Source organism: Cetorhinus maximus, chromosome 12 (assembly GCF_964194155.1).
Source record: "Cetorhinus maximus chromosome 12, sCetMax3.hap1.1, whole genome shotgun sequence".
NCBI classification, from domain to species: domain Eukaryota; kingdom Metazoa; phylum Chordata; class Chondrichthyes; order Lamniformes; family Cetorhinidae; genus Cetorhinus; species Cetorhinus maximus.
In genome coordinates this window covers 111,693,383-111,721,369 of record NC_135890.1, presented here as the reverse complement: position 1 = coordinate 111,721,369, position 27,987 = coordinate 111,693,383, and the positions used below count along the sequence as shown (strand labels likewise).

At 43.6% G+C, this 27,987-nt stretch overlaps 1 protein-coding gene across 1 annotated transcript; it reads left to right on the top strand.

Annotated features, from left to right (window-relative positions):
- Positions 1–40: 40 nt before the first annotated feature.
- foxn4 (forkhead box N4) lies at positions 41–27,970 on the top strand. Its single transcript, XM_078554435.1, has 9 exons — positions 41–126; positions 18,898–19,070; positions 20,760–20,887; positions 22,156–22,266; positions 23,296–23,423; positions 25,076–25,172; positions 25,880–26,087; positions 26,299–26,691; positions 27,723–27,970. Exons 1-9 carry the CDS (start codon positions 41–43, stop codon positions 27,968–27,970), a joined length of 1,572 nt encoding a protein of 523 aa, XP_078410561.1.
- The last annotated feature ends 17 nt before the right edge of the window (positions 27,971–27,987 follow it).

Below are 27,987 nucleotides of genomic sequence, written 5' to 3'. Positions count from 1 at the left end.
TCTCCCTGCATGTGTTGCACCGCACAGTTCTTGGAAGGAGATGATAGAAAACGAGATCAGATCGGAAATGTCAGGGATATTAAGGACGTCAGGACATAACCCTCACCACTCAGCCCAGGACTACAGGTAAGGGAGTTTGGGGCTGGGTAAGGGGGTGTTGTTGGGTTGGAGGGGGGCGGTGGTATTAACGGAAAGAGCAATCAGAAAGATAAACCAGTAATGTTTTACTCCCTCTAGTTTCATAGTCAACACCAAATCATATATTGTGCCACCTAAAAGCAAAATATTTTAAAACACCTTACTCTCACCCCGCCTGAAAGGATGGTGCAGACTGACTCAAACAGCATCTTTCAAAAGGGGAACTGAATTTCTACTTTTAAAGGGGAAGGGAGGGGTGGGGGGGGGAATGTGGGGTAATGGGGATAGAGTAGGATTGATCTTCCAGAGAGCCGGCACAGGCACAATGGGCCGAATGGCCTCCTGTCACTTTCTCCAGATTCTTCTCTCCAATGCTGAACTTTGGAACCTGTGACTTTATTTTGACGTTCTGGAAATTATGGAATAGAATCATAAAATGGTAATAACTGAATACATGTTATATAATTAATATATTTATAAATACTTATCGCTGAGCATATTTTTTAAAGTCTTTTGCAACATTTCACTTCCCTCCCCCATCGTTAACAAGGTGGGAAGTTGGAAATTCCTCCCACTATGTTGACCTGTGCCAAGCCCTGAAGGGGAATAGACTCCAATTTTTTTTTCTCACTGCGACCAAGTAGGCGGAACACGTCTGTAATGTATTGGATTCGCGTGGGAAAGGATTGGCCACGATTTTTGTTCTTTGGGGTAGTTTCGTTATTATTTACCCTCTCGCCGGTGACCCGCTGCCCCCATGTGAGTGAGTCAATGAGGCGGGTCCAGGATTCACTTTCCATTGCAAAAGTGAAATCACCCGCAGGTCGCCGTCTGCGCTGCTTTGGTGTGGTTAAAGTGTGCCTCTGGCTGCTTCCAAGGAAGAGGAAACCCCATTTAAGGCGGAGATGAGGAGGAATCTCTTCTCTCAGAGTCCTTGGCCTTTGGAATTCTCTTCCACAGAGAGCGCTGGCAGCTAGATCATTGAATATGTTGAAGGTTGAGTGTTTTTGATTGATCTGGAGGCGGTGGGGGGGGTGGGGGGGGTGGGGTGGTGTCAGAAGTTATGGGGGGACAGGTGGGAGAGTGAAGTTCACACCACCGTCAGATCTGCCCTGATCTTTGTGGGCGATGAAGCAAGGCTCGATGGGCCGAATGGCCTACTCCTGCTCTTATTATGATCTTTATCAAATCTGCTAGGTGACAAGCTGGAGTGACATGGGAGGAGAGGTGATCTCACCTTTACACTTCCAGTGCAGTGATTATAGAGGGTGAGATCAAGTTTGAGAAACTTCTTAAAATTAAAAAAAAAACAGGAGCCTGCATATGTGGATTCCAAAGTAATTCTATGGCACTCACTCCTACTGGAAACTTCAATTCATGTGTGTATGTTAGCAGTCAGAATTCAAAAATCAGAATGGTGTTTCAGTATGGGTCAGCCTTGCTCTGGCTCTGGCATAATCGATTCCAGGCTGAGAGCTGAACCTGTATCCTAGCACCATTTTCCTGGGCAGTATTGAAGTTCTGCAGTCTGGGAGATGTTAAAAATCCTATTCGAAGAGCCAGGAGTTCTCCTGGTGCCTTGACTGACGTTCTTCCCTCAACTAATAGCACCAAAAGAGACAGGTTAGAATCAGACAGCACACAAAGGAGGCCATTTGGCCCATCACACGTGTGCCAGCTCTTTGAAAGAGCTATCCAATTAGTCTTTCTCCCCCTGCTTGTTTCTCATAGCCCGGCGAATTAGTCAAGAGTGTTAATTAGTCATTAATCTCATTGTCGTTTGTGAGTTGCTGTTGGTAAAGAGTGATTGTCTGATTTGCCTACTTAACAGTCAATCTATGTCATTAATTGTATGAAGTGCTTCGAGATGTCTTACTGTAATAAGCTGATATATAATTGAAGGTATTATGTTTAATCTTATTGTTTAAAAATCTGGAATTATTTTAGTTTAACCATTTCCTTTTCATGAGGTTCTGATTGTGATACAGTAATTCAGTGACAATGCACTTGGGGAGATAACTGGTACGTGGGCCCCAGTGAGATTTGGCAGGTTTGGAAAGGCTGCTGTTCTGCACTAACTTACTTTCACAATGAAACTGGACTTCATTTTTTCTGGTCTTTACTCTGCCCTCAGAATTATTTGATTGGATCGCATTTGTAAATATCTGTTGACTACATTCAAAATGGTACAAAAGAGGTGTTGTTGAACCTCATTGCTTGAACTGTGTATCATCAGGTAAATGAGGGAGACTCTTTGCCAGGCTGTTGCAATATAAGGAACTCCGTTTATAACATTGCCCACTGGGGTGCTCTGATTTTGCAACATTGCCTCCAAAGGGCGTCACTAGGAGTGTTCGTGAGCAATCACAGCCACATTTTCATGATTATAAAGGAATTACCTTAAATGAGCATTTTGTCTTTATAGAAGTGTTCGATTAACCTTTCCTGATGTGGCAGGAGAGGGTGGAGAGATGTGTGACAAATTCTTTGAGATGACATAACCTGTAAATGTGGCAGTGATGGGTTTAAAAGTGATTTGATGCCATTGTGTGTTTGTAAACAAATGAAGAGAAAGGTTAATGCCGTCAATCCTCTGTAACAGTACATTTGGCTGTCAATTTGTGCATCAAGGCAGTTTTCTATTGGAGTACACCTTATGTATTTTTAAATACTGGATGGTCTATTATGGCAGAGGTTGTGAAAATTCCAAAGGAGGGATGGAGTGTTTTGTCTCTGCTGTTCTATCTAATGACATGCATGATGCAGTTAAATCTAGTCAAGGCCAAACATGTACCCTAGCTATCTGCTTTCAACATCAAGCTATTACAAAGAATTATCATTACATCAGTTTAAGTCCCTTGTTGGCTGATAATTCAATTTCAATGTGATTGCCATAGACAGTATCAAAGGAATCAGATCAAAGAAGTGGCCAAGTGCAAAGTTTATAAGGAAGCTGGATTAATGTGCTGATTGAAGCGCCCTGAGAAATTATTGTAGCTCTACAGTTGTCAGTTCAGGTCCGGCATGCTGTCAAACTTGCCTAGTCCTCTGAGCCATTCTGACTTCCTTGATGGTAGCACCCAATGTTCAAACAAAAATATTTTTTCAAAAGCATGTACAACATTTAAAAAAAAAAGACTTGTTATATTCGATCAGAATTATTTGTGATCGCCATCTTTAAATCTACCTAAATTAGAGAGCACCCACTAAAGTACTGAGCACCGAACTACTGGAGTCACAGCAAGATCTGGAAAATCCCCTAATTGTCATAATATGACAACATTTGTAGGTGTTCTTAAATATAAGGAAGCATAAAGTTATTTAATATATTTTTTTGTTTATGAATCCGACTGGATATGAATGTAGCCTCTGGGGAAAACTCCAACAAGCTGTTACTGTGTTAAATCAAACCAGACTCTCAACACCACCTGCTGTCTTTATTGGACCTCTACTTGTTCCCCCACCCCAAGGGGCTTTGGTATCTGAGCTGGAAAACTAAGTCTTTAAAAAAGAAACTTGTGTTTTACTTAGTGAAAATAAGATGCATGTGTTAAAGGAGCAATATAAAAAAAAAAATGTCTTTACAAAGTTCACCATCGCGCATCTCAGTTCCCTGATGGCCCCTCTTCCCTGCAGATCAGCTTGAGTGACAGGGTTGATAGTGAGCCTGTTGTACACATCAATACTGTCCCAGGCTGAAATAAGGTGAGCTGATGCAGTACATGGAGGGCTCAGTGTTATGGAGTGGTTGACTGCCAGCCTGGGTTGTATTGATGTATGAAGGTGCTGAGCAAAGTTAAGGTGATTTCCCAATCAGGTTTTATTTATTGTTATATTGGGCGAGTGGCTTTTTTTTTTGCCCCAACAGGGCTACCAGTCATGCTGGCTGGTGGTTGTGGGCACAGCTGAAAATGGGCAGCTCTAAAAGGTGGAGGCACCAGAGAGCTGGACAGGGTATTTTAGTTTTTCTGAAAATGATGACCCTGCAAGGATGCAAATGAGTGTTTGGAAACTGGTGGCACATTGGAACACTGGCTCATGGAACCATAGAGGGTCATGTAGCCACAGCCCCATGTTTGCCAATCATTCAATCTCAGCCATGTTGCTGTGAGTGATGGCAGCATAATTGTGTGGCAAAATTGACCCATGTCGTTCCTGTGGATGGCCCTGTGTCAAAGTTTAGAGCTCCCAAGCTTGACCATGGTGGAAGGAGATGAAAGAAATTAACTTCAGAAAGAAAGACTTGCAATTACATTGTGTAATTGTGACCTCTCACTGATTTGGGGCGGTGGGGGTGGAGAGAAATGGAAAAAAAAATCAGAAGCGGCAATTACAACGGTTTCTCCTCTCTTCGCACCCATCTTCCAAAAAAAAACTATTCAGGACATGGGGGCTGTGAGTGGAAATTGGTGATAGAGGCTGATCGCTGGAGTTTCACGGTAAAGTTCAGAATGGATGTACGTGGCTGTCCAAAAGGGAGGGAAGAAAATTGGAGGGCAAATCACCTGGGTCTATTCCAACTTTTGCCCCTCCTTAGTCTCAGGTGCACAGTAGCGGTGGCAGAGAGCCTGGACGTGGGTCACTTGCTTGCCCTTATTGCCATGGGATAGCAACTAGTGAAACCCTAACCCCAGGACTTTTTCTGTCCAAAGTGCATTGCAAACAGGCAACTCTTCGAAGCACTGACAATATTCTTGCCACATTACATGTGAACTTTAAATTAATTTGTACAGTTAAAATAGATGAGGACAGATCTGATAATCTGGCAAGATATCTCTCTGGAAGGGGGTAAGATATTTTAGCAGTAATGCCAAGGGAAAGAAATTGGTGAGGGGACTGAAAAGAAGCTCCATTTTTTTTTTCCATCTTTCATGGAATGTGGGCAACACTGGCAAACCCAGCATTTGTTGTCTATCCCTAATTGCCCTTGAGCTGAGTGGCTTGCTAGGACATTTAACAGTCAACCACATTGCTGTGGGTCTGGAGTCACATGTAGACCAGGCAAGGATGACAGATTTCCTTCCCTAAAGGGCATTAGTGAACCAGATGGGGTTTTAATCAACAATCAATGATAGATGTCACAGGGACCAGCTTTATATTCCAGATTTATTAATTGAATTTAAATTCCACAGCTGCTATGGTGGGATTTGACCCTGTGTCCCCAGAGCATTAGGCTGGGCCTCTGGATTACTAGTCCAGTGACGTTACCACTAACCCACTGTCTTCCTATTTGTGTTTCACTCCCTTGGGACCCCTTGGCAAACTGAAGTCACATGCAAAGGAACAACCCACTGGAATGTAGATTCCCCTTGGATAAATATGGTGAACTGACCAAGTGAATTGATTACATTCAAGCAACTCCACAAGGCCCTACCTATTGTAGGATGATGTACCCCAGTCATCAAATTTCCTTGGAACTGATTGCAAACGATTTCTCAATTGCCGACTGATAATTTTATGACTATTGTTAATCTGTGGAGGTGAGATTGTCATCACACTTCAGTGATTTGAACCCACTGTATATATGTCAAATGAGCAATTTTTATAATAGTATTTTGGAGTTATTTTAAAGCGTGGATTCAAGAAGTTTGAGGTCCTTGATTCGATTGCAGCCTGCACTTTGATCTCAAGTATCTATTGTTCAACATTTAAATCATCAAATGCCCTTGTTTAGATTCTAGCCTTTAACTTACTCCAAAGTGTTCATTCTTCTAGTTTTAAACCTCTAGGCTCTACCTGTCCACTCTGAGATGAATTAATCCATTGCTTCTGTACAGCCTCTGGTACTTGCATGAGAATTTTCAATGTTCACCTTAATGATGGCAAACGGATTGTCAACTTCAGTCTGTGATTGAAACTTTTGATCCTCAGAATGGAGGACCTGTCCCTTCACATCAACAGTAGTCAAAGTAAATGATTGAAATTGTGCAAAATGTGTTATTGTGTGCTGAAGTTAAATTAAATTTGGCTTGGTTTTTTGCTTATTGCTTGGAAAAGGCATCTTCTTGGGACAGGGGGCTCGGGGGGTGGGTGGGATGGGGGCTCCTAATCAGCTGGCGTAACTTTGGTAGAAGCCTCATTTATGTGGTTTAAATGGGGCTTCCAGTGAAACTTCTGCCAAAATGATAGCAGCTGATTGGTAAGGCAGTTTAATGTAGAGGCCTACTGGCCCTAGGGTCCTAGGCACAGGCTCTCTCTCAGCCAAGGGCCCTGTGCAAATGTGTATTGTATCAAACAGGGACCAAATTCAGGCGTACGAGTGTGGTATGTTCTGATATGATTTGCTTTATTATTAATGCATTGAGCCGACATTCTATGGGCCTATTTCCTTACATGTTTTAGCGCAGAGGGGCTGTAAATGTTCTTGGAGTTCAGGACACCAAGAATTCTACCAAGTGGGAGTTCCTGGCAAACTGGTTTAAGGGGCGATGTCATGTTTCTAGAGAGCAAAGCAATTGAGTGAGTTGGTGAGAATATAAATAGGCAGGTTAACACCTGTTAAAAATACACACAAACTGGTTGGGTCTACTTGCTTTCCCCTTTTCCATAAAATTGTATTTTACATTCAATTGATATCCTGCTTATCTTCTACTCAGGAGTATACAGGAAAAATACAGGGTATTGAACTCAGGGAGTTGAGTTATTGTATACTCAGAGTGTGTGTGAAAAGGTTGTTACTTTATACTCACGATGTGTATGTACATAGGGAGGTAGTCATTGTATACTTACAGGCATACATAACAAATCTTGTATTATACACTTTTAGCATGGAGGTGGTGGTGTTGTATACTCTCAGGGTGGGCATGGTGATCACCCGTCTGCCTTAAACTTTGATGTTTAGTTATCCTGACACTTTCTTATTCTGTAACCGATCCAATTAATGTTTTTTTTTAAATTAAGAGTATATCATTCAGCTTTTCAAAGGTTTCCCCTCTAACAGCCTGGTTCTCCAGCCTTATTTTGAATATCCCTCATATTTTTTGCCTGGCGGATTATTCCAAATATGATTGAAACAGTAATGTTATCATGATAGTGCCTACGTATTAAATATTTTCAGAGAACAGCTTCCTACTGTCCGGACCAGCAGGGTGGGAGATCCATGTTGTTGGATGCTGAACAGTATAGAGCAGTGATGGGCAACCTAGGCTAGTGAGTGGGCCGCATGAGTGGCCCTGCTTCATCTCAGTGGGCCGCAAGATTGAAATCGCACATGTGCACTAACCGTGACCCCCATAAATAAGAGTTTGCGGGGCGCGCCGATTGAACCGTAGCAGAGCTTTGATTGGACGCAGAGGGAGCGCACGGCTCTCACAGTCAATGTCGTGTGCAATCAGCACGCACCTCACTTCACATGCCCTTCCTTTGCTTCCGTATCGCTTTAGTAATACTGGTAGGAAAAACAGCTACGAAGACGGAAACCAGCGGAATCTGGCAACCCTGCGCATGGGCAACAGTCAACAGAATGTCTCACAAGTCGCCCACTGCTGGGATAGAATAAGGTTGTATGTCACTGTTGCTATCTGCCCAGCCCAGAACTGTTCATCTCTGTTAAATCTCCTGAGCTACACATTCACTCACAGTTGGTCAGCTATCCCCGAGTAACAGTCTCTGCAGCATCTACACTCAGTGCTGCTCACTCTCAACTCAACACTTGCAACAAAATCACGGAAATGTTACAGTGCAGAAGGAGGCCATTCAGCCCATCATGTCTGCACCGGCTGTCTGAAACTTAGTACCGTTCCCCCACCTTCTCCCCATAACCCTGCACATTCTTCCTTTTCAGATAACAGTTTAATTCCCTTTTGAATGCCTCGGTTGAACCTGCCTCCACCACACTCTCAAGGAAGAGCATTCCAGACCTTAACCACTTACTGCATGAAAAAGATTTTCCTCATTTCATATTTGCTTCTTTTCCCAATTACTTCAAATCTGTGTCCTCTTGTTCTTGATCCCTTCATGAGTGGGAACAGTTTCCCCCTATCTACCCTGTCCAAACCCCTCATGATTTTGAATACCTCTATCAAATCTCCTCTCAGCCTTCTTTTCTCTAAGGAAAACAGTCCCAACTTCTCCAACCTATCTTCATAACTGAGGTTCCTCATTCCTGGATCCATTCTCATGAATCTTTTATGCACTCTCTCCACTGCCTTCACATCCTTCTTAAATTGTGGCACACAGAACTGGAATGCTCCAGATGAGGCCAAACTAGTGTCCTATACAAGTTCAACATAACCTCCTTACTCTTGTACTCTATACCCTCATTAATTAAGCCTAGGATATTGTATGTTTATTAACTGCTCTCTCAACCTGTCCTGCCACCTTCCATGACTTATGCACATATACACCCATCCTCTGCTCCTTTTAGAGTTATACCCTTTATTTTATGTGGTCTCTCCATGTTCTTCCTACCAAAGTGAATCACTTCACATTTCTCTGCATTGAACTTCATCTGCCACTTGTCTGCCCATTCCACCAACTCGTCTATGTCCTTTTGAAGTGCTGCTCTATACTCCTCACAGTTCACAATGCTTCTAAATTTTGTCTAGGTCCTTAATATATATTAAGAAAAGCAAGGGCCCCAACACTGACCCCTGGGGAACTCCACTACAAATCTTCCTCCAGCCTGCAAAACATCCATTAACCTCCACTCTCTGTTTCCTGTCACTAAAGTGCTTCAAACAGTCAAATGCTCTAGTCTTGTTACCTGCCTTTGTTTTGTGTATTTCAGTACAATTTTTCATCTTGCACCTTCTGAGTACATGGAAGTGAGGTATCTTACTGCTAGGGAAGGTATTCAGTGTCTGCATCAAAACTCCTATCTTTTTCACGACCAATATAGCTTAACCCAAACCTCCTACTTCACCAATGTGAAATTCTTCATCTCCCACATCAGCCATACTGGTGACCTTAATGAGGCTATAAATTTAGTGTTAGATTATAGGTATGAATTAGTTCCCACCACATCTCGCGTCAGTCAGAGTAGAAACTGCCCAAGGTTTGTTACACTAGGATAGTAGAGACAGAAAACTATCACTCATCATTCAGGCTGGATTCAAAGCTAGGTCCAAGGGTGAAGGGACACTCACTACACTACCCAGACCCACTTCCAGTTTCCTTTCGAGATGTCAGTGCTGAGTGTCTGTGTCTAACAGTCTGCATGCGTAAATCCATTGGCAGTTTATGTATTGTTAGCAAAAGCGCTCTTTTTGTGTTTTGAATTTATTATACTGCATATACTTTAACTTTTGTTTAAATGGAGAATGTTGACATAATTTGATGAGCTGCTTTAAAGAAGCTGAAAGGCCTGTGGGATGGACAGGCACAAACAGTTGAAATAGCAATAATAGGTGAATCTCACCTGGGTCATTCTCCAGATATTAATTCGGCTCTGTCTCAGTCACCCATGGCAGCAAGCACGAAGGTAAAAGAATGGAATGTATGTAAAGTTGAACATTGTTGTCTTTTGCAAATGTAATATTCAGAAGGAGTCCTGGAGTTCCACATTTTACCCATTTAATTAGGGCGCTGGCCAGTGTGGAACCGAATCAAACAGAACAGGAAGGTTCCAAGTTCAGCCGCTTTTAAAACACTTTTCCCAGTCCACCACCCAGACTGCAGTCGCTCAGGTAGGCAGCTCACTACATCATCTCAAGGGCTACTAGGAATGGTCAATAAATGCTGGCCTTGCCAGTGACACCAATAAAAAATTAGGTTAATGGCGCTGAGGTAACCAATTCTCAGCCAGGGCAACAGTCAGTAATACCCTTCGCCTTGGTGGTCCCTGACCTATGAAGGAGGAAAATAAGCTACTTTATCACTACCCAGTCACCCACGTTGGCAGGTGCACGTGTGTGACACTGGTCCAAGTCAGCATCAAGCTCTGCTGCGATGCCCCTGTAGCTAAATAATCGGCCAAAATCCAGAGTCCAAGCTGAGTGGGTTTCAGTTTAGCATCTCATCTTAAGGACGATATTTCTGACTGGAGTGTCGGCCTCAGTTATGTGCTCTAGACTTTGGAGTGGGGCTTCAATCCATGACCTTCTGGCTTAGAGGGAAGGCTGTTAGCTAACAGAGATCCAAGGCAGGCAAGTTGACAGAGCCCAAGCCTATAGAGGGTACTGTTGAAATTTAACCAGCTAAACTGAAGAGTCAAATACAGAGCACAAATAAATCCTTCCTCTTCAACCAAGACCACCCTTGCAGTGATGGGGTCTCATTTCAAATTCCATTAGAGAGCCAGAGTGGCTGGTTAGTGATGGTCACCTGGGAACTGTGGACCTGCCTGGCTCAGGTATGAGGTCATCACGTTTGCCAGAAAGGGTGGATACATTTTGAATTTCCCTTTACCCCAAAGAGACCTAACTTACCTCTTTAATCTCTTTTTTTCCTCCCTCCCACCCTAAGGGACAGTTCTTTTTCAGCCAGACAACTGTCAAGTGCGGGTTTAAGTCTTTACTGGGGTGGAGAACAAATCCATGGAGCTCCTCAATAGTGGCACAATGAACATTTTAACTCTCTGCATAATTTATTCTTCCAGCCACAGCATGGACACACATCATACTGGTTGTACCAATTCAGCTTGAGCAGCACCTTGGTTATAGAGAGGCAGTCATTTTTGGCATTTCTCAAAGCTGCGAGTTTCAAAGGACGTTCTGTACCCAAAAGGGTTATTTTGGGGCATTTCATTTCAGTGAGGTATGCCAGTGGTAGAACACTTTCCTTTATTCATTCATGGGAATGTGGGCATCGCTGGCTAGGCCAGCATTTATTACCCATCCTTAGTTACCCTTGAGAAGGTGGTGTGTATTTTATTGCAGTTCACTTAATCAGGTTAGGCATGGAAACTCTGGATATATGAATGAATGGTCTCACACTTGACCCCTGCACCCCACAGCAACACTCTGCTACTGCTATGGTTCAGTGAATAGCACTCTTGCCTCTGAGTTAGAAGATTGTGGGTTCGAGTAGCACGCTAGGATTTAAGCATAAAAATCAAAGCTGACAGTACAGTACTGAGGGTGTGCTGCACTGTTGAAGATGCCTTCTTTCAGATGAGCTATTAAACTGAGATCCCATCTGCTCTCTCAAGTGGACATAAAAGATTCCTTAACACTGTTTTGAAGAAGGGCAGGGGAGTTGTCCTTGGTGACCTGACCAATATTTATCCCTCAATCGACATCACTAAAACAGGTTAGCTGGTCAGTATCACATTGCTGCTTGTGGGAGTTTGCTGTGTGAAAATTGGCTGCCGCGTTTCCTACATCATAACAGTGATGTCACTTCAAAAGCACTTCATTGGCTGTAAAGCACTTTGGAACATCCTGTGGTCATGACAGTTGCTACATAAACGGAAGGTTTTCTTTTTTCAGCAGCTGTCAACTCGGGGCTCGGGGTTTCCCTGTGAGCGATGGACAACTTCCTTCAGCTTGGCAGAAGGTCTTAATCAGGGCAGTTTGCAATGACCCAGATTCTTAGATGACATCCAAGTGTGGTGCTGTGTGCTAGACATACTTGAGAAAAACTGTTTGATTCAGGTCTTTCTGTCAATTTAGCACCAGGGCTCTAAAGCTCAGAATGAATCAGCACCTTTAGGAGAGGAGGCAGGTGGTGATGGGGAGACTTCCCTTTCCAAAAGTAGAAGCAGATGCACATGATTCCTTGATAGACTAAGCTTAGATATTTAAGGGGTGTTTGACCTTTCGTCTTCAAGCCTCTCACAGGACTATTATGGGTACCTGAGGTTTGCACTCGGCCTCCATTGCTCTCTCTTTGCCTCTCCAACCCTGCTAATGTACTCTGGAATTATGTTAATGCTACTTGAACGTACCACCTTATGTTCTGAAGACAGAATACCAAGCACCAATTCATTTGCTACAACAATGGCAGAGAGTTTGAGAGATACTAGAAGATGTTCACTGTCCTTATCATACATCTCTGACGAAGGGTGCACTTTCAACCTATAGAGTGTTTGGTGAATAAAGTTTCAGAGCAAAGTAACACCCAGATGAGTTTTAGTTATTCAAGGAGGAGGAAAAGTGAAGATTTGTGTTGAAGTTCTGAATTCTTTCTGCTGCTCTCTGTCACTCCTTAAACAGCTCTAGACAAATTTCCTCAAGTCGACAGGGCAGAGAGGTCCAACACCTCCCTTCCGCTAGCAGCCAGACCCTCATCCTTCTTATTCCACGTAACTTTGTGAAACCGTGTCCAATGCCCATTCCAACAGGTAATCCGTGGAGAGGATGCACCGGAATGAGAAAGCAAATGGTATTCCAATGGAGTGTGTCAGATATTCAGTGACCTGACAAAAGCTCTTCTGGAGGCGCTGAGCAGAATAAACCTGTGACAGACACATCCCAAAGATGTAAAGGGGGTCTCTTTCACCTTTATATTTCAAGAGTGTATCAATGCAGTAAAAACTGTAGCAAGACATTTTGTAGCGAGGATGGGAATGGAGAAGGAAGAAGATGTCAGCTTTCAAATTGTATGTGATCCCAATTTTCTGCATGTTTGACCCAAGAACCAATCTACTTTTTCTCACTAGTGATTTCTACTGGGACAAATTTCTTGATGAGAGCAAACTGTTCTATTAGTATTTTTCAGCTACAACTGGCCCACTGATTCACAGTGAACTTTTTGGCTCCTACCTTGTCCCATTTAATCTGTCATTAAATGAGAACGAGAGGGCACAGATTCAAAGTGATTTGCAAAAAAAGCGAATGTGATGTGAGAAACAAACTTTTCAACACAGCGAGTGGTTCGTGTCTGGAATGCACTGCCTGGAAGTGTGGCGGAGACAGATTCAATCGAGGCATCCAGGAGGGCATTAGATGAGGGCAATAGAAACAATGTGCAGGGGTATGGGGCAAAGGCATGAGAATGGCACTAAGTCATAATGCTCATTCGGAGAGCCGGCGCAGACACGATGGGCCGAATGACCTCCTTCTGCGTCCTAACAATTCTGTGAACCTACAGTCACCATAAGATGACCTAACGTTTCAGAAGTGAGACTGGTACTAGTGTGGCATGTGGCCAAGGTGGTCAACATTGGGCAAATGTTGCTGTGAGGTTTTAAATTACTAAGCTCGTATCTGATTATTCCAATTGCGCCAAAAATATAAATGTAGCTGACAATTTTTTATCACATGGGCTGTTTGGCTCGGTGTCATTAAGGTATTTTCTTCGATCCATATTTCTGCTGGCAGTTCTCTTTGAAAAGGAATTAGCCATAGAAACAAGGATATTCCATAACCAAAACCATATCCATACCATCAGCTGTCTATTAAACTATACTGTTCCTAATTTTAACAGGAACTTTCATGATACTAAATGCTGCCATTGCCCCATCTTGATATCAGGCTCTTACATCCTCTCCAGGAACAGAACATGTGGACAACCCCTAACTCATGGAAGATTGGGTAGGAGATTTCTCACATGACGTTCCTGCCAAATGGTCAAGAGTTGGTACTTATTACATGGCACTTCAACAGAACTGACATGATTTTCCTGAAAGGGCTCCTGCTTTCTCCTCCTACTTCATGTTGTCTTCTGTCTGCCATTATCACTATTGATTTTATTCAGAACCAAAGCCCTGAATTGGAGGATCACACCACCGTTGAAGAGTAGGAGAGAAGGTCACATTAACTTGGAAGTAGTGCCACTAAATTTGTATTTAAAAATCCTTGTGATCTTTAAGAGGGAGGGAGGATTGATCAAGAAAAATGGTTTCACTGTTTTGAGTTCCTGGTAAAGAATGAGTCATTTGGAGACGTTGTGATGAGTCTTAGTTTCGATAGTGAGGATGGGAAGAGGAAGAAGTATTCAAGGAGTAGGAGGAGGAATAAGTGAAGAGCAATGACTGTGGTGATGTTGATGAAATGGAGCGAAGTGAGAAATTTTATTTTTATTTGCCTGAAAGGTTTCCCACCCTTCCCTCTGCAGAATTTAGTTTGTCCTGAAATCTCGAGTATAAATACTTCTGAACACATTTACAATGCAATGGATGTTTCCTCTATGGTATGAATATGTTTGTGCGTGTGTGTGTACATATATAAAACACACATATTATTCACAATTTGTATGGTGACTGCATTGGAGTAAAAGTGCTTTGACAACACTAAGAAGCATGAAGCATTAAGAAGTCAAGTGAACTTTGGAAAATTAGAGCAAATGACTTGATGTCTCCACATTTCTGTGCCATCACTGGAATTAAAACGTGGGCTTCATGAGTGCACCCATAACTATACTAAGGTCACTCAGACTCAGTTAGGACACCTATAACTGCGAGAACTGCTTAGGGACAGCCCTTCATTTTGATCTTCTTTGATTCATGTCCCCATTCTGTCCTATTGTGTTCTGATTTTCATCAGCCCATTTTAAGTAGCCTCAAGTATTTTTAAGAAATCTCTCCACAATGCATTGATTTTCCCCTGGAATGATGAGTCCCCTTCTAGTTCTTCATGGCTTCATCATGCTATACCACCAACTACAGCCACAAGGTCAAGCAGGTGAAGGCACATCTTTAGCTACCACTGCGGAGCTCTGCGACTAGCCCAGTATGACCCTTCCTAGTGATGCTCCCTAGACATCGAATCTCTTCTCAATAGCACTGCGATCAACATCAGCAACTTAGTGAAACGTTGATGGGGAGTACATACAAATATACGAAATAGGAGCAGGAATATGCCACCCAGCCTCTCAAGCATGCTCTGCCATTCAGTAAGATCGTGGCTGGTCTGTTTGTGTTTCAAATTCCACAGCCAGGAGTGTGATAGCATACTCTCCACTTGTCTGGATGAGTGCAGCTCCAACAACACTCAAGTAGCTTGACCATCCAGGACAAAGCAGCCCGATTGATTGGCACCACATCCACAAACATTCACTCCCTCCACCACTGACACACAGTAACAGCAGTGTCTGCCGTCTACAAGATGCATTGCAGGAATTCACCAAGCCTCCTTAGACAGCACCTTCCAAACCGATGACCACTACCATCTAGAAGGACAAGGGCACTGACACATGGGAACATCACCACCTGGAAGTGGCCCTCCAAGCCACACACCATCCTGACTTGGAAATATATCGCCATTCCTTCACTGTGGCTGGGTCAAAGTCCTGGAACTCCCTCCCTAACTACACTGTAAGGGTACCTACACCCACAGGGACTGCAGCGGTTCAAGAAGGCAGCTCACCACCACCTTCTCAGGGACAATATGGGATGGGTAATAAATGCTGGCCTAGCTAGCGAAGCCCACATCCCATGAATGAGTGTGGCTGGGGTGGGGGGGGGAAACGAGGAGATCAAACCATTTTTCTAATACTAGTGACACAATGCGTTGGTTCTCCAACTCATTTACTTGTTTGGTGTCCTCCTGTCGGGACCCTGCCAAGTGCGTCCCTGGCCACACAACCCTGCCTTCTCAATTTTGTAATGGTTAATTCAGCTCCCTTATAGTTGTCGGGTTCAGCAACCCCTGGTTCACTTGAGGCTTTTAGCATAAATTCATAGAGCCTTGTCCTGTCACAAAGTCGAGGGCTTAATCACCATGTGATTGGCAAGTTCAGAAGAACAGATGTCAAGTACTGAAAATGATTTTTTATAAAAGAAAAAGTAATTTGCTGGCCAACCTTTTTACTCACTCTTGATAACGCGGATATTAAAGCACTAAAAAGTTGGAATGACCATTTGAAGAAGTAACTGGAGGTAATTATATCTTGAAATAATGTACAGATGTAAAGTTTTTGATTGGTCTCTCTTTGAAGAGTTAATGTACAAGGTGTGACAGGGCACAGATTGTACTTGTTGCTGAATTGATTTCCTTCCCCCCCTCCTCCGTCCCAACTTCCTTTAAATAATCAGCAACTTGTCGGAGAGGTTAAGAATTCCATTTGGATTTGTGAGTGAACCATGCTGTGTGAAAGAAGGATGTTCGTGGATGAGCACACAAGGTTTATTTATAGCAGGAGGTGTGTGCGGTCAGCTCTGACCTCACCGCCCACACAACCTAACATTTCGGTTGGTGGTGGGGTGGGGAGACGGACGGGGAGTGGGAGTGTAAGAGGCGGGGAAGTGGGAGGTGGTGGTTTGGGGTTGTGGGGGGTGGGGGGGGGTTTGATGAGTTGAATTGTACGGGTGGATTGGCAGGGCCTGAAGTGGCAGATGGCATTCTGTGTCTGTTAAGTGCCTGCTGTCATTTTCCCCCTTCAGATTAATGTAAAGTTTAAAAAACACAATTAAGCGGATAGTGAGAGACACAATAGGCCCACGTGCCTCTGGTGAAGCAGCCGTTTCAAGAGACAATGGGGCCATCAGCCTAACATAGAAGGGCCAACTGTTACCCACGATACGGCCGGCCTGGCTTTCAAATCATTTCTCATTCTCTCTTGTTTTCTTATGATTTTAGCCAATCGCAAAACTGGAGAATGGTCAGCTGATGGCTTCCCACCCACCGCCCGCCCCCCGACTTTTTTTGAATTGCATGGCTTAAAACTAACTGCCTGATTTCTGTCACCATGGCAACCCTAATTTTATTGTTCTTTTAAGTAGTAGGTGCATTATTAATCACCGGGTGGCTGTAATTGGCTTTCTTTTGAATATTCAAACTGCTTCTTTTTCTGGACTTTAAAGAGGCAGTTTGTGCATTTCATTTTTTTCCCTTTGTCGCTCTCCTTCACTCCCCACTCACCCCACCCTCCTCTGCTCAGCAGGACGAGCTTTAATAATAGTGTCTGAGGCTGACATGGTTTCTTTGAGACTTACCGCAGTAACTTGTAATTGGATTTCGGTGATTTCCCCAGTTGTAAAGTAAGCAGAACCTATTATATGGGGACTTCCTCTAGTCACAGTCTGCAGTGCAGCAACGTCAGAATGGAAGGTTTCATCTGTCCGATATTTCTGTAGTGTAGTCATAAGTTTGTTGTAATATACTCCTGGTATTGTTTGTGAGGCAATATGCGCTTACCTGCTGGGGGGGTTTTCCACATTGACTACACGAAGTCTTAATATTATGGTGGTCCCAGTAAACAACAACAACTCGCTTTTACGTAGCACCTTTAACACAGGAGTGACTTTCAAACAATTTGACACTTAGCCGCATCAGGAGATATCAGGACAGGTGCCCAAAAGTGCAGTCGAAGGAGTAAGTTTTGAGGAATGCCTTAAGGAGGAGACAGAGGGATCAGAAGTGGAGAGGTTTAGGGTGGTAATTCCACAGCTTTGGGGCTAGGCAGCTGAAGGCAGAGCTGCCAATGGTGGAGTGATTAAAAACTGGGAAGATTAGCAGAAATTAAGACTGTGCCAAAAACAGCCATAAACGGCAAATCAGCCTTCGAATTGTTGCAGGCTCTTTCCCCTGAGCCTCTCACACGTACAGCAAAGGATCAGGAATGATTTAAGTAAAAGAATATATGTAGTTGCGGTAAAAAAAATTGTTCTTTGAAAGCCAAACGTGGGAATCATACATCTCCAAAGTTCTGTTTTCGACCGAGTGGGTGCCAGGGAGCCGGGGACCTGTGCGGTGGCTTGATGATTTTGGGCTCATGGTCAAATTTCAGGTGTTGGGGAACGGAATGGGCAGAACCAGTGACATCCCCCATGGATAGCGGGAATGAGGGAATATTGCTTTAGGATTCCCTCATCATTTGAGTGACACCGGTGCGAGCTCTAAGACACAGCTCAGAGCAACAAATAATTACTTTAGCTTTCTAAAAAATTGATCCAAAATTGTGATGTAGATAAATAAAGATTTTTAATTTGGGGGTGGGGCGGGGCTTGTTAAGGGACCATGAAAAAAAATACTCAGTGAGCTTTGACCTCATTTGGTCATAAAACAGTGAAAAACCCAAAAGAATCAAAATGCACTTTTATTTCATTTGACATCAGTGGCATGCTCTCCTTCCCACTCTTCTTCCTTCCCCAAAACAAATCTATAAGCTTGGGGTGGGAATCGGAGTTGAGGGGACTGAAGTGGGTGATGAGCAGTTCACCAGCATCATCTCCAGTTTTGAAGGTGCGCTACCCTCTGGCCGCACTGTATTCCTTGGCACTAGAACGTGAACAGAAGTACCACCAGGTGACGTCTTCTCGAATTATTTTCATTCTTTTCCCTTCACCTCGTGAAACATGCAGCGTCCGCTCTGTGCCTCGTGGCAGTCACGCTTCCGGGATGGGCAACTTGCCAGGCGGAGGAATTGCCCAGTGTTCTGCCGCTGCTCCATGTGGCATCGCTGAGCTTTAACATAGTCCGTGTGCTGCCATGGTGCCCCGCGGTTCACCATGACCTACGTTTTGTGTGGTGCTCCACCGGTGAGGAGCCAGCCTCGGAGCCTGACCGCGCAGGGGAAAGGTGGACCAAGAATCAGAAGAGGGAAGGAAAATGTGTTTGGCTGGGGTCTGAAGGCACCAGCAAAGAGGAGGGTCCTTAAAGGGGGTTTTTCAAAAGTAGGAAGGAAAGTGACAAGTCAGAGGGAGTTCCACTGTGTTCCATAGAACAGCCGCTAATAGTGGAGTGGTTGCAGCAGACGATAAGGAGTAAACCAGTATCCAAACAGTGGATTATATTAGACCATTTGGCAGTAGACCAGTCTCGGAGGATGAGCGAGTGTGACCAGTATTTTAACATATCAGGCTATTTTGATGTGAAGTGATAATTGATGGTCCCACGGGAGCACTGGAAGAATAAACAGCTTTTGTTGGGTTTGAAGCAACACACTGACACACAGCAGCTTGTATCCTTACTAAAAGTCGCATCTCTCTGCTTCCAGACCCAGCCTTTTGACCCCCGACCCTTCCCAGCTGAGTGAAGATGACCTCCCAAGTGACCTGCAGTCCTTGTCTTGGCTGACATCTGTCGATGTCCCCCGTTTACAACAGATGGCGACAGGTCGGATGGACTTTAACCTGAGTGCCCAGAATCCAACGTTGACAACACAGACAGGTAACACTGAAGCAGCAGCACCAATAACAACTTGCATTTATATAGCACCTATAATGTAATAAAACATCTCAAGGCACTTAGGAGCAGCTCTGATTAATCCTGCATATCAACTGTGGCCGACAACAACTTATAAAGTGCCTTTAATGTAACAAACTGTCCCAAGGCACTTCATAGGAGCATAATAAAAAAAAGTATGACACTGAGTCACCCAACGAGATATTAGGTCAGATGACCAAAACCTTGGTCAAAGGTATGTGCTAAGGGGTGTCTTAAAGAAGGAAAGCGAGGCAGAGAGGTGTATGGAGAGAATTCCAGAGTTTGGGGCCAAGGCAACTGAAGGCACGGCCACCAATGGTGGAGTGATTATAATTGGGATTGAACAAGTAATTTAAAGAGTGCCGATATCTCGGGGGGGTTGTAGGGCTGGAGGCGATTACAGAGATTGGGAGGGGCAAGACCATAGAGGGATTTGAAAACAAAGATGAGAATTTTAAAACCAATAACCAATGTAGGTCAGCGGGCATAGAGGTGATAGCGGAGGCTGAGAGTTAAAACACAGGCAGCAGAATTTTGGATGAGCTCAGGTTTATGGAGGATAGAATGTGGGAGACCAGCCAGGAGTGCGTTTTAATACAATTAGAGATGGGAAAGAGTCATTAATTAACTGTCTTTTCAGCAGGTTAATGAACTACCCCATACAACACTGAGCCAGCTGGAGAAGAAAGGTTCAAGGCTTGATCACTGGCCCACTTGGAATTTCCACTCAGCGACTAGCCTGAGACCCCCAAGTTGTGCTTATAGAGGAGGATGGATATTGGGCAAGAGGCTGGGGCTCAACTTTGCTACTCCTTACAACAGCTTGAATATCAGGAAGTGCCTTTAGGGTTTCAAAATGTTGACAGATTCCCAGCCAGTCACCCTATCTCCATTGAAACTATAATCCCTCTCCTCTGTCAGTTTCCACTGCTCCATAAGCTGTTCTGTGGCCTACGGGGTGACTACTGGATCTGTTCCCAGGCTCCTCTTGAGCCTTGTCTTCTTCTGGCCACTTGGAGGGTGTACAAGAGCAGCTTCAGATTATTGTGCCACCTGTCTGGTGAAGGAGTGGGCAAAGGCTGGGCATCTCTCCAAAATGCTCCAGTCAAGATTAGGAGGATTGGTCCCATTGCCGACATTGTTCAATCCTTTATCTTCATTGAGGTAATACAAAATTCACATACCCCTGTCATTAGCTCTACTCGTATCAGTGTGCTCCTCCTCTCTTTTCTCCCCATGGTCTACATGAACTCTGTGGTATGATTCCAATGCAGTGATGTCCCTGGTATTGGATGGACTATTATGGAAAATCCCACCCAAAGACTGAGAGAGAAGCAGAGGGAAACTTTGCAAGTGGGAGTCACCTTTTTGTCAAAATCACCCACTGCGTAGTGAGTTACTAGAGACTATTATACAGAATTGGCAGTCAGTGTCCTACCAGTTGTCCAAGGTGCAAGACAGGAGGAATATGAGTTGATGGTCCAAGAGGACTACCAAAAGTCGGAGAAAAGTGTCAGTAAAGTTTTAAAACTGGTGAAAATTCGGGTCTAATGGAGGCTGATGTTATTGCTGACTGTCCTTGTATTTCACTAGTTCCAATTACAGCCTGCTGAGCAGCCTCCCATGCTTAACAAATCCCATTGATTCCCTTAGGCCTGGTTCTCCATGATATGTCTAACAATATGACTCCAACTTCAGTACAAGGGGCCATGATCCAGGTACAAGCAACCATGCAGCGTGGCATAATGGGAATGAACACCATGACAACCCATGGGCAAAATGTAAGCTTACTCAATTTATTCTTGTTCGTGTTGAAATATCCAAGCACAAATGAGACTGTAATTCGGTTTGTACAAATGCTGACTTTTCTTCCCCTCCAAAGTGTGGCCAGACGAATATGAATCTAGGTGTAACAGTTTGGCTTTGATTTCTTACTGAGTTGGAGGTCTCAGTGGAGGATGAAGGTACATGCTACAACCATGGTGTAAAGATTTAAAAAAAAAATAACAAGGATTTTTAGCAGCAGGGCAGGTATTTGCATCCAAAGGGTCATTTCTTTTTGATAGATGAATGCACTTACCCATATTCTCAGAGAATTCCTGAAACCTCTTTCTCTTTTCAGAAACACATGTAATTGCCTATTCGAATGCAAATATACTGTTCACTTGTACCCAGATAACATACTCACTCTTTGAATGAAACTATTCCACCTGACTTAGTCTTAACTACTATCTTTAACTTGTGTCTAATTTTAAACTTATGGAAACACTGGGGCCTTTATCCTGTAGATTTCTGACAAGCAGAATCCACCGACAAATTCATAAGTTGTGATTTTTAAATATATAGATTAGTGAGGTGCTAACTGGAGATTATCACATGACCTACCATCTTCAATCTCCCTATTCAGACACTTTTTTTTCCTCATCTCCCGTATTTTTGTAACTAATAAGCACACGTTTGAAGAAAATGAAAAAGCTACACCATTGTTTGTTTGGTTGTTAAATGTGATTTTCTTTCCAACTGAAAGTTAGAAATTAAAAAAAAAACTATTTAGGAAGGAGCCAAGCGTCAAATCAATTTTCAATCCATCCTAATTCTTTGAGCTAAATGAGTGTCACTGGACTAGTATTCAAGACCCCAGGGTAATGCTCTGGGGACCAGATTTCAAATCCCACCACGGCAGATGGTGAAATTTGAATTCAATAAAAATCCGGAATTAAAAGTCTAATGATAACCATGAAACCATTGCTGATTCCCTTTTGCTAATGCCCTTTAGGGAAGAAAATCTGCTGTCCTTACCTGGCCTGGCCTACATGTGACTCCAGACCCTCAGTCTTAAATGCCCTCTAAACAAGGGCATTTAGGGATGGGCAGTAAATGCTAGCCTAGCCAGCGATGCCATCATCCAATGAGCAAAAACATCTATCCAGTTGCAATGCATTAAACTTGATTCATCTGACAAAAGAAATTGCCAGGAGTTTCATAAAGACTTAAAAGATTGGAAATGGACTTCATTAACAAGAATTTCTTTTTCCCTGTCTCCGCTTAGATTTCCCAGTACTCTGTGGCAGGGCAGCACCCTTCTGAGTTTCAAACCCAACAGTCCCTTTACCAAGCTCACTCTCAGCAGCTGTACAGCCTATCACAACCTGGCCAGCAGGTACAGTACTGTTTCTTGTTGCCCCTTGCAGTGCGCTGAACTATTATGGGCCCAGTGATTACCTTGGCCTGTAGGATGTTGCCTCGAGGACAGCATTGTCTTATTCAAATATCAAGTGGATAAATTAAAAGTGCAATGGGGAATATGATTTTACAGTTGTGCTCCTTTCCAATACTACTTGCTCATATGAACTGACACATGATCTTGTGCCTGAAGTGTGTAAAGCAGTGGTCCAGAATGTCCTCAAAATGAGTTACATCCCTGTTGCACCCTCCAGTGGTTTCTTGTGGGAGCTGCACAAGTGTTTGCTGGGTCTGCTTATTGTATCGTATTAGTGTTGGCATCGTATGTCTGCCACTAAACTGCATGTGAACCCATACTGGACAACACGTGCAATTTAGAGTTATTCAGGTACCAAATTATTGAAAACAGGCTTGCAACTAAGTTGACGCCACACAGAATGCAGTGGTATCAAGTCAGGCTAGTCAGGGTGTGATTTTACTGTATTGTACAAATTCATACAGTGAACAGACATTTCAGGAATTGAAATCAGTGGCTATGGATGCAGAGGTAAAATCCAGTGAGAATTGTGCTGTGTTGAGCATTATCTTCCAGGCTCAGAGTTGCAAACCGTGGAATTAAAAACTTCATTTGCTTAGAAAAAGATTTTACATAGAAGCTTGCTTATCTTGTCTGTTTCCTATAGTACAATTCCCAAAGTTCTATTTTTCCCCCTTTTCAAAACTGTTTACATTTTGAATCACTTGTCCGTGAATTGATGCATTATATACAAGTGGCACTTGCACATGCAACTTATGCGCAAGCTCTTGACTATTGCTGCCTGAATACAAAGGAGTTGAAAAGTAAGCCTGGCATTAATTTGTTCTATTTCAATTGCCCCTTCCCCTTTTATACAGGAGGGAAAAGAAATTAATAAGCTGAAGTCTTACTGCCATATTTGTTAGGTTTTTTGGTTTGCTGTATTTTGACTTTGTTTATGTTATGCGCTCTCTCTCTCTCTCTCTCCAGTGCTCTCCTGGCAATATTTATAGCCCATCTTATCATGCACAGACTCAGTATGCACAGCCCCGACTTGCTGCTCACAATGACCAGGACCTCCAACCCAAGACCTACCCTAAACCCATCTATTCTTACAGGTATGTAATGCCGCCACATTGACCCCTGCATCCAGTATACGGATGGTGTTTTTAATAAAATCAACATATTTGTGATCAAAGATGATGAAAAAGCTTTTAATCTATAGTAGCCACAGTCCTCTGATAATTAAAAGTGACATTTGCAACTAAAATCCCTGTTTTGGTAGCTGAGTGAAGAAATTACAAGTAGGGCTAATAGGATTAGATGGCACTAGGATCCAGGGGAGAACATTGTTGGTGATACTCTGTGGCTTTATGAAGCAGAACTCATTATTTTTTCTTACTTTGTCCCCCCCACCGACCTTTCCATAAGTTGGGATGGGTTATGGAAAGGAAATAAAGGGAAAGATGAAGTCTGAAACTACTCACAAAGATACCCAGCCTGAATATCTTGCTGGTAAAACAAAAATGGGAATGGAAGTAGTTCAGTGTCACAAGCCTTTTCATTTTCACACCGCCCAAGTCAGCAGTTTGTCAGTGAACCACTGGACCAGCAAGTCCAAGCCTAGGTTTCAACAGGGGAAACATTCTGGAGGTGTCCACACACAGCTAGGCACACCCCACAAGCCAACAAATGGGAAAAATAAGTAGCACAAAGATTGGAAGTCTGAAAAATTATGGGAAAATTGTGCAGCGTGTTCATGAACACCTGAATGAGAAAAAGAGAGGTTAACGTTTCAAGTATTGCCCTTCACTGGAGACAGCAGAACATGTTTCCTGTTCAGGTTGAGCAGAGCCAGTTGAGTCTAGACAAGCTCTTGAGGGGAGATTTTTTTTTGTCAAGTCTTGGATGGCATATGACATCTGAGTAACAAAACCTACCCTGCTAGTCCCACCCCCAGAGATAGTGTACCACCAGGCAGCCAGGCCTGGAGTAGTACTAAGAGATCAGCTTTCCATCATCTCAACTGAAGGAAACAAAATAGAGGGTAGTAGAAAGAATCCTCAAGGGATTGGAATAAGAAGATGGCAGGTGGGGTGGGCTAGAAGGTGGGCTCAGGATAGTAGGAAAAAGAAAATTGGTCTAAAGGCCTCCACAGATTTTTGGTTCAGCTTGGTCCAAGCTATCACCTATCAAATCAAAAGGCAAGTTTACCTATCTGCTCAGTAGGGTTACATATTAAATATTCATGAAAGAGCTGGGTGAAGCTATGACTTAGCACACTTCTTCACTTTCTGAACTTGAGTTTGAATTAGTTCAGGTTGAGTGGTGAAATGTGCCTCACGTTTTCTAGTTGGAAGGGTCCTATATGAAATGAATTTGGAGCTCTCTCAAATCAGTTTCCAGTGGCCCGCTGACCACATCATACAACTGGTATTAATCTGACCTAAGCAGTCTTTACTTAGAGAATCAACGAGGATAACCACTTTGGGAACTGCAGATGTGATACTGGTATAGCAAGGATGCTGGTATGAGGTTATGGTGTTGGGTAGAGTACAGAGAGCCTTAATTTCCATTTAGCTGTGCTACAACTAATCTGAGCAAGTTTGATGCTGATTTTGGGTGACTAGAATGATAAAGGATCCAATTCCCTTGCAATGGCATCTGGAACAAAAATTGCCAAAAAAAAACCCGAAGAAACTTGAAAGTATGGTTTATGTGCAATTTCCTTCCAGGCCCAAATTGATTCTTGCATTTCTTGATTTGACAGCTGTCTGATTGCCATGGCACTGAAGAACAGCAAGACAGGCAGCCTCCCAGTCAGTGAGATCTACAGCTTCATGAAGGAGCACTTCCCCTACTTCAAGGTGGGTGACTGATGAAAGACACAGAATTGTCCCATTAAGTTCAATAGTGCAGGAAAGTATCCATTACAATGGTTAGCGAACCAACTTGGCACCTTCAGTCACAAAGTGCACAAGATTGTTCTGGAATGAATAGTTTTTCCAGATAGTTTCTCACAGGAATCTGTCTGGCCTCTTGCCGTGACACACCTGGCCAGGGAATTGCAACCAAGAATTTTTGTTCTAGTTTCCATTGCTCAATTCATGCTCAGTGAAACTCTGCTGGCTGCAACTATCTGCTGGCCCTTCAACAAAATGAGTTTAGACCATTTAAAAATTCTACTCCTCATGAGCAGAGGTCTACACTCCAACAATACCCACAATATGCCACAAATAGAGCAATCACTCAGCAAGAGGTCATTTCTGTGATTGGTGATGAGGTGTGGGTGAAGGGAGTTTTACTATGCATCTCACTGTGCCACATTGACTATGTAGTGATCATGGTGCCTGAAACAGGAAGGGTAAGTTCTTTAGCTGACATCCCCTACCTAATCAGCATCATCATTTATTAAAATATAAAGATTTTGAGAAACAGACAAAGAAAACTGGAAACACATTGATTACATAAACCCTGCACCAGCCATGCCAACATGATTTGTGGTTTGTTTATTGTTGTGGAAGGGCACCATTAGGTTACATTTTTTTGTAACAACATTGTATCTCTATTTCAGACTGCTCCAGATGGTTGGAAGAACTCTGTCAGGCACAACCTCTCCCTGAACAAGTGCTTTGAGAAGGTGGAGAACAAACTGAGTGGTTCATCGCGGAAAGGGTGCCTTTGGGCTCTCAACCCGGCCAAGATCGAAAAGATGGAGGAGGAAATGCAGAAATGGAAGCGCAAGGATCTTGGAGCGATTCGCAGAAGCATGGCAAATCCAGGTAATGCTCAGTTGTGTTAGAATTTAGAGGGGGCGGGGGGCGAAATTCCTTAGCAAACTAATGCACCGAGCAAGTAATGATGGCACTGTGACACTATATCCAGGCACATGGCATTGCCTTCAAAGGATGAGGGGCAAATATTGGTAGCTGTCCATTTACTCAAGATTCCCTGAAATCTAGACCTCACCAAAAGACCTCTTTCTCACTACAGATGAACTGGACAAATTGATATCTGATCGGCCAGAAAACTGCAGGAGGCCGACAAAATATTCTGAGCGAACAATCCACATGGCAACACAGGTGACAACCACACAAGGGAACATCACGGTGCCACATCTCCCCCACCAGTCTGTTGCCACGCTTTCCTTGCACCCCCTGCCTTTGCACCATCAGATCCAGCAGCAACAGCAACAGACGCGGATTACCCCCGACTCGCCAGCCCCGGCTCAAACCCCACCTCTCCACACAATGCCAGATATTAGCCACAGTCCTTTGTCACACCTTGGAGCCAGCAGGGCTGCTTCTGATCTATTCTGCATGACAACCGATATGAACACAGATGTTGATGCTCTGGATCCAACCATCATGGACTTTGCATTGCACGGTGAGTGACCACTGCAGAGAAAATTGTGCACTGAAACAGCAAGTACAATATTTCCCCATCACTATTTCTCATTGGAAACAATAAAGTTTGTGACGACACATGTGTGAAAGTACCAAATCCCAGCACAGTGTTGCAACTAAGTCATGAAAAACGTTAACAAATGGGAATGAAAACCCTCTGTTCCATATGTTGCATGATTCTTACATTATTGATCAATGTACAGTGCAGAACTGACTTTGCTAGGAGAGGGAATGTGCGCATCAAGGCAATAGCTTTTAGAAATAGGGAACGAATACTTCTTCATTTCAGGGAAACTATTTCCAGGTGAGGAACAGCAGTTACTTTACATTATTCCAACATCTTAAGGGCTCCTGTACTATATCACAAGGTGTGACAATTCCATTTTCCACAACACATATCCTGTGGCCCTGAGTGAGATTACAAGTTTAGTGGCCAGTCAAGAGTAACTTTGGGCTCACACATCAGAGGCTTGAGGCTGACAAGACCCATTTTCAGAGAGAAGTCTTTCATCCTAACAGTCAGAGCAACGTGAGGCCAAAGGCTGGCATACACCATGCCTTCAATTGTAAAAAAAGTAACCAGTTTTATATATGCATAGAGTAATTATTAGTTTCTTTGCTTATTGTCTTCCAAATTTACGGGCAGGATTTTTTAGCTCGGTGAGCGGGGGGAGCGGGGCCTGCTCGCCGATGCGTAAAATTACGCAGGATGACGTCGGGTGGAACTCCTGACGTTACCCCGCGTCACTTCCATTTTCAGGCTGGCAGGGGCGCAGCTGAATCAGCTGTGCGCCCGCCGACCTGTCAACGGCCTGTTGAGGCCATTTAAAAAGTGCTTAACATAATTAATGGACCTGCCCGTCCAACCTTAAGGTTGGCGGGCAGGCCGGGAGCCCTGGCGGACTTAAGAAAAAGCTTCAAACCTCATCCACGGGCGGGATGAGGTTTCATAAGGGTTTTTAAATATTTAATAAAAGTTTCACATTCAACTAGCTTACTCTTCTTTAACAGGGAATCTATGGGAAGAAATGAAAGACGAGAGTTTCAACTTGGACACACTCGGAGCGTTTAGCACATCCCCGCTTCGTCTCTCAGACTCTCCTCTTGGAACAGTGGGCCTCACTCCTGTGTCCAGTGGAAGCGAGAATTCATTTTCTGACCTGCAGGTTACTGGTCTCTACACCACCTATGCCAGCCTGGAGAATGTTCCAGCACAATACCTGAACACACAAGGGAATAAACCTATAGCACTGCAATAAAGAATAAGTTCTCTGAT